The sequence below is a fragment of the Oncorhynchus gorbuscha genome, linkage group LG07, assembly GCF_021184085.1.
Source record: "Oncorhynchus gorbuscha isolate QuinsamMale2020 ecotype Even-year linkage group LG07, OgorEven_v1.0, whole genome shotgun sequence".
Lineage (NCBI taxonomy): Eukaryota > Metazoa > Chordata > Actinopteri > Salmoniformes > Salmonidae > Oncorhynchus > Oncorhynchus gorbuscha.
In genome coordinates this window covers 63,138,331-63,145,953 of record NC_060179.1, presented here as the reverse complement: position 1 = coordinate 63,145,953, position 7,623 = coordinate 63,138,331, and the positions used below count along the sequence as shown (strand labels likewise).

The following is a 7,623-nucleotide window of genomic DNA, read 5'->3' as shown; positions in this document are numbered from 1 at the left end:
CACCATCCCAGCCCCAATCAGTCACTGTAGCCCCAAGACAAACTGCTTCATAGGCCCGCCTGGCCAACTTACTATTCAGACCAGCTTTACTCATGTATAATACACATATATAATATGATTTTATCTCAACACTTCTTCCTTCTCAATGGAACCCCCCTCATGTCTAACGTCATCACTGTTCCAACTGTCACTGGTCTGAATGCCCTCCAGTCAAACAGCATTCTCATAACTCAACACAGACTAAATGTGACAAGTTGCCTCCAGCTCTACAGTAAGGGCTGTTATTTATGGCTATGAAGAATTTGTTCTCATTGACTTACCTGCTTTAAAGGAAGGTTAGGTTGATCAATCTTGTTTATAAGTCTCTCTCTCGCTGTCTACCTTTCTTTCTCACTCTCACCCTTTCTCTTTATTCTGTTTCTTCTTCCAGTAGGACGACCCAAAAAGGTCAAGCCAGGGGCCAATAGTTCCTCAACAACATCAGAGAGTGTAACCAGTGGTAACACTTCCTCGTTAAGCTGGCCAGCAAAGAGACTTCCAGTGGACTTCTTCCTTTTCAACGGGACGTCTCGTAAAACCCACCGAGGGGGTCACCAGCGAGACTTGGGGGTGTTCCACCGCCCCGCCACACACCCCTTTGCCCCTCCTGCTCCCCTCAAGGGCATCTTCCGTTCCCCATTCGAGATCGACTCCTTCAGTAGCATCGCCAACGGTTACGCTGGAGCCTTCGGTACCGGAACCCAACGGCCTGTAACCACGGTTATGCCTCTGGGGCTGAGGGACTCTGTCACCATGACAACAGCACCCTCCAACAGGAAGTCGAGTGACAGAGACAGAAAACAGTTCCTGGTGAAGCTGGATCACGAGGGTGTGACGTCGCCCAAAACCAAGAATGGGAAAGCTCTGCTGCGTCTGGGGGGTGGCAGGGTGCACAAGGGTCCCTCTGCAGGGGTGGCGGGTGCACCCCTGAGGTACATCCACCCTGCTCTGGTAGTGAAGGACAGGAAGAAAGGAGGAGGAGAGAGTGGAGTGTCCAGGTCTGAGCTGCTCCTGAAGGGGGCCCCAGCCCTCAGAAAAGGGCTCCCCTCATCTGGTTTAGGGGGTCTGGGGGGAGAGTTTGGAGCTCTGGACTGCCCCAGCGACTGCCCCAGCTCTTACTCTGAGCTGGATGAGGATGATGATGATGATGATGATGGAGATGAAGACGTAGCTCGGAGGAGAGCAGCAGCAGCAGGTGCGGGACGTTTCCTCTCCCGTCTCTCCGTCTGCTCCTCGTCCTCCTCCTCTTCTTCCTCCTCCGGCTCCCTCTCTTCCTCCTCCCTCTGTTCTTCCGACAATGACTCCTCCTACTCCTCAGATGAAGAAGGGTCTTCATCCCTCCTTCTCCACAGAGCGCTGCTCCAGCAGCAGAAACACAAACACAGGCAGAGCTTGACCTCTAACCGCTTAACCCCTGACCCCTCCACTAACCCCAAACCTAACGCCGCCTCCTCAGCCTCTGCCCAACCACACGCCTATGTTGCCAAGGCAGCCATGACCATCACCGGAGGTTCAAAGGTGAGAGGAAGTGACAGAGGAGAGGACAGGAAAGAGTACACATCAAAGGGAAGGACTAATAGTAGCAGTAGCGCAGCCAAAAACCAAACCAAGAGGAGAGATGGTTCCGGCTCCAATACACACATTGCGATTCCCAACACACACACTTCGACCCCCAACACCCCAGCCTCCCAGCCCAAACCTCCCAAGGACCACCCAGCAGCCAAGAGGCAGAGGATGTTGTCACCGGACCCCCATCCCAATATGTCCGCCCTCCTGCCGGGTCGCCAGCTGTGGAAGTGGTCTGGAAACCCCACGCAGGTGAGACACACAGAGTCAAAGTAGAGGCCATTATAATCTGTCCTATAACCTGGTATGTAGGAGGCTTGATGGTTAACACAGTCTGAAATAGATTTATTGAGCAAGGTCTTATTAAGTTGACTTTTTGAGTAAGATCACTACATTTGTGACCGACTGCCTCGATTCGGTATTACATGGCAACATTTTACATTTGACTTTTTTAAATTGAACCTTTATTTAACTAGGCAAGTCAGTTAAGAACACATTCTTATGGCCTCCCAGGTGGCGCAATGGTTAAGGGCGCAATGGTTAAGGGCACTGTACTGCAGCGCCAGCTGTGCCACCAGAGACTCTGGGTTCGTGCCCAGGCTCTGTCATAACCGGTCGTGACCGGGATGTCTGTGGGGCGATGCACAATTGGCCTAGCGTCGTCTAGGTTAGGGAGGGTTTGGCCGGTAGGGAAATCCTTGTCTCATTGCACACCAGTGACTCCTGTGGTGGGCTGGGTGCAGTGTGAGCTAACCAAGGTTGCCAGGTGCACAGTGTTTCCTCTGACACATTGGTGCGGCTGGCTTCCGGGTTGGATAGCGGTGTGTTAAGAAGCAGTGCGGCTTGGTTGGGTTGTGTATCGGAGGACACATGACTTTCAACCTTCGTCTCTCCTGAGCCTGTATGGGACTTATAGCAATGAGACAAGATAGTAGCTACTAAACAATTGGATACCATGAAATTGGGTAAAAAAAAAGAACAAATTCTTATTTACAATGACGGCCTACCGTCATTAAATTGTTCAATTGTGTTTTTTACGTTGGGGTCTAGTGGAGAGCTCTACACCTTGTCTACATCGTTCACACCATCGCCTTAGCCCCACCCATCTTTTTAAGGATTCACATGTGAGGCCATGTGCTAAACAGGGTGAGTAAGGTAGTGTAGTAAACAACCATTGATTTCAAGACTAAAAGTGGTTTACAATAAGAAAACACCAGGTAAAAATACACTTTATCTAGTTCTTGGCCTGTATCCTAATCTGACTTTCAGATAAAAATATTTCATAAATTATTTTATAATTATTAGATGATGCTTACCCAGACACTTGTCTCAATTGATGGGTAGTGTGAAAGAAATCCTATAACCACATCTAGCTATGTGAATGGTCACTATTGTCTAGATGTTCAGGAAATACAATAGATGACCGTAATCACCCCCAGACACACCTGGCTGGGGGTGAGTACCACCGGATTGTCTTAGCTAGCCTCCAAGCATGACATGCTGGAGTATGAATCTGCAAGTAGCTAAAGCTAACCAACTAGGTTCAATGTTAGCTAGCTAGGCTATAACTAGATTATTGAGGTATGAAATAATATTACTATGTAGATCATACCAGCAAGCTAATGATCGCTAGCTAGCTAACAGTATGCTTTAACTTGCAATGTTAACTACTTTCTGACAAAATGAGAAACTTATGATATCTGAACATGTACCCGTATACATGGATGAATGCTTCATGGCAGAGTGTCTGTTCCATTTGGCTTGTAGCTACGGCTTGTTTGGCCCATTGTTGTGTCAAGTCACTCCGGTTCACACTGACCGTGTGCAAAAGTATTCCATCACAACTTTTTCCCACTGATCTTTGTTGATAGCTCCTGCTAAATTCTCGGCAGCAATGTTGTTGAAAGCAGTAGCAACACTTTTGTAGCTCTCCATGGCTAACGTTATATCTTTCAAAAAAGCAACGGTAGCAGGGATTATTTACATTTACGTGCTACATGGCAGACCAATCCGAACTCATCTCTCAGCATGTCCAGCCCATCCATTATCTCAGACAATCATGGCTAGCGGGAAGGTTCCTGTCTTTTTCTGTCACTAAACTAACTAGGCTCGTAATTTAACAATTGTATTCACATTTAGAGATTGCATGCAAGTTTGATATTAAGGCACATGAAAGTTCACATGTTCCAGAAGGCATTTCTACCCAAAAACTCATTTTGAAAAATGAAAATGTTCAAATCCCTCTCCTGTGAAGTAGTGATGTGCGACATACACCTAGCTTCTTGAAACGGGTCACATTATAGATACAAGCTACAGAAAAACCAGGGCCCTCTAAATACACTGAAGCAGTGCTATTCAATGTCGGGGTCGGGAGGAATTGCAGTGGTGTCGCCAAATTTTAAAATATTTACATTTTGAGGGGGAACTCAAAATTAAGAGTACAGATTTATATTAATTTATGCGACAAACGTTATTGAAAATTGTATTGTATTTTTTGTATTTTTATTTTGTAATTTTTGGGTTCTTAATTTTGATAGGATAGCTGAAAATGTAATGAATTGAAGGTTATTTGTTGATGTGAAAATCAAAGTTGACCAATTTTAAGGTTTTGTCATTAGATTTGGGGTGGGTTGGGGTCCCAGAAGTTCTGGCAAAAAAAACATGATTCTTGCAGAAAAGGTTTTAGTACCACTGCTTTAAAGGATCTGGCCATAACCATTTTGCCATCATAGAAGTTTGGTTCCATGTTCTTACCTGGACTTCCTCCTAACGTCCCCCCTCTTTCTCTCCCTACAGAGGCGTGGTCTGAAGGGTAAGGCCCGTAAGTTGTTCTACAAGGCGATCGTACGTGGAGGTGAGACGGTGCATGTGGGGGACTGTGCTGTATTCCTGTCCCCCGGTCGGCCCCAGCTGCCCTATGTGGGGCGAGTGGAGAGCCTCTGGGAGTCCTGGTCCTCCAGCATGGTGGTCAGGGTCAAGTGGTTCTACCATCCCGAGGAAACACGCCTGGGGAAGAGGCACCACGACAGAAAGGTACGATGGAAAATCATTCAACAACTTGATCAACTTTTTGAACAAATGATCAACAAATAATCAAATGAAATCTATTTCTCCATGGGATTAAGGAAGTGGCTCTTTATTTATCTTTTGATTTTCAATTTATCCCCCCTCTACCCAGCATGCTTTGTACCAATCAAGCCACGAGGATGAGAATGACGTCCAGACCATCTCACACCGCTGTCAGGTGGTCAACCGTGCCGAGTACGAGCACCTGATTCGCAGACGCAAGTCAGGGGGCGGAGCTCAGGACCTGTTCTACCTGGCCGGAACCTACGAACCAACCACAGGCCAGCTAGTCAGCGCCGAAGGCGTGGCCATCGTCCCCTAGCAACAACTATGGAGTGTAAACAAAACAAAGCCTTCAAGATGGCTGCCTCATCTCATAGGGCTGGACCGAGCTACTGGCGCTGGTGTCAGTGAAGCATGGTTCTGTCCAGAACTAGAGAGTCCAGAAAGGAGGATCTTCCTTGTTCTGGTTCTAGTTCTTGCTGGTTCTGGATCTTGGTTCTTGGTCTTATTTGGGTGTGGACGATCCCAAACCCCAACAGGGATAACAGCACTTTGGACCGCAGTGGATTCTATTATCAGCACGGGAGTCATCTGACCTGAAGAGGAACTTCAGTACTCTACTGACCTAAAACAAAGACAAACAGTGCCCACTATACACTCTGTCTCCAATAGTTGTTTTACAGTCTGTCATAGAGTCAAAGACTGTCATAGACTGACTCTTAGGCAGTCTGACAAAGAGAGACTCTCACCAGGTTGTTGCTGTAAGTGAGAATGTTGTTTTCACTTCTCAGCCTATAGATCTGGTTATATAGAATACACGAAAGAGACTGGGAGAGAGAGAGAGAGAGAGAGAGAGAGAGAGAGAGAGAGAGAGAGAGAGAGAGAGAGAGAGAGAGAGAGAGAGAGAGAGAGAGAGAGAGAGAGAGAGTAAGGAGAGGAGAGCAGAGACTGTTCTCTCCCCCTTCTGGGTTTAATGGTCTTTCTGGTGCCCACACTGGTCTGATGATAAATGAACAACGGCAGGATTGAGAAATCCCAACAGGACCAAAAACACTGTAGTTCTGAAGTGTGTGTGTGTGAGTGAGAGTATGAGTGCGTTTGTGTGCTGAGTGGTTGTAATGGATGCATTTGGTACTTGAAGAGCTCAGAGTAAATAGTGCTTTAGCGTGTGTGTTTGCTTGTCTGTGCGTGCGTGCATTGGTCTCTAGTCTAGACCTCACCATGGAAAACCCTCAATGTCTTTAACACTCAGAAAGTACACCTACTAAACGTAAATCTATAAATATTAATTAATATATAGATCGATTTACTAACAGCTTCTTCTCTAGACAAAAAAAAGACAAAAAGGATGATTATTTCTCCAGTCAAGCCATACACTTCAATACCTCTCATATCCTCCTATTCAGGTGCATAGATGTACAGCTTAATTATTTGTCTATCTCTGTGTGTTGTACAGCATTATGTATAAAGACGTTATGATTAAACTGTACATAGTATACATATATAATATACTTGAAGAGAGAAATATATCCCTCTTTGTTTCTCTTTAGGTTGTGTTATTTTTCCAATATTTTTCTTTGAGTTGTTCTTTTGGGAGGAGAAAGTTTTAGTCCTCTCTTCCTGCACTGAGTATGTGGTGGGGATGGGATGGTATGGGGGCCATGAGGGGTAAAGCTGTAAATATGCTACAAGGGAAGGGTTCAAGTCCCATTTTTGGGATTAGGGTGGATTTGGTGACTTGGGATGGAAGGGGATGTTTTTATAAGAAAAGTGGAAAAGGCTTTTTGTGTCGACATCATCATTGGTCTGTTTTGTATATTTTTCATATATGTTTTTATTGTGTCTATTGTTATGTGCTTATTCTCCTGAGGGGGTTTAACAGAAATACTGGACAGAAACCGAGTTTCTTCTATTTGCTGATCCTTAAAGATCTAGACCGGAGAGTTCTAGATGTTCTATATCTATATTATATTCCTAGAGGAGATCTATGTAGGTATTTATCTGGCCTCAAAAAAACTAAACCAAAGCGCATCTATGTTTACGCTTGATCACATTAGAATACAATATGAAGAAATATACAAATATGAAAATATTCAATCTAATCAAAATTCCGGGATCCTGCAATCATATTGAAGTAAAATACCTATGTTCCCTCATACCTGTTGGCATAGAACATCACTTCACCACCATGTTGCCATGGGAGCAACGTTTTCTTTCTGCACATTGCCCAGCTGTTGCACTTGAAGGCTCCATGACAACCGTATATGACATCACATGAAAGTAAAGGACAATCAGAGCCAATCAAAAGAGGGTAATATATATTTAGAAAAAAGATCAAATCAAAATTGTGCTTAATCTTGTTCCTGCATTGCCAAAAATGTCTCTTTCTGTTTTTAATATTTTAATTTTGCCATTGTCTTTTTCCTGACTGTTATGCAAGCCTGGGATGACTGTGTTTTCAGTGTTGAGGTTTTTACAAGGACAACATTAATGCCTTTTAGTTTGCAACGTACATGGACTTTTTAAAACATTGTTGCTGTTACACTGCGAAGCAAAAGCTTTAAAAGAAATCTAATGTGAACATCCATATTATGTTACTTTTTGTAGGTCTTGAAACAATTTTTTAAAAGCTGTATTTTCTTAAAGAAACACTGGATTCAGTTCTAAACATCACATTGGGTAAAGTGACATCATCCTTGTGCAACCTGTTTTGGAGGCCCACTGGAAACAATTGACTTTGTAGGGTTGATATATACTTTGTAACATTTGTCTCGGTCATTGTTGGAAACATGACTAAAATATTTCCCCTGTGTAAAAAAAAAGAAAAAAAAAGAAAAGTTATTTATCTTAATTTTATTGCCTTTGTGTCGCGTTTCATTAAAAAAAACACTAAAAATGATATCAGCAAAGTTTTTAAATTGATTTTTATAGTACATATACAAGTACCTG

General features: G+C 44.1%; 1 protein-coding gene across 1 annotated transcript in view; it reads left to right on the top strand.

Annotated features, from left to right (window-relative positions):
• Window positions 1–7,573, top strand: part of LOC124040207 (BAH and coiled-coil domain-containing protein 1-like) — a 69,556-nt gene extending 61,983 nt beyond the window's left edge. Inside the window, 3 exon segments of the mRNA XM_046357156.1 lie at window positions 431–1,857; window positions 4,402–4,638; window positions 4,784–7,573. Coding sequence (XP_046213112.1) covers window positions 431–1,857; window positions 4,402–4,638; window positions 4,784–4,993 — 1,874 coding nt within the window. The 3' untranslated portion in view covers window positions 4,994–7,573.
• The last annotated feature ends 50 nt before the right edge of the window (window positions 7,574–7,623 follow it).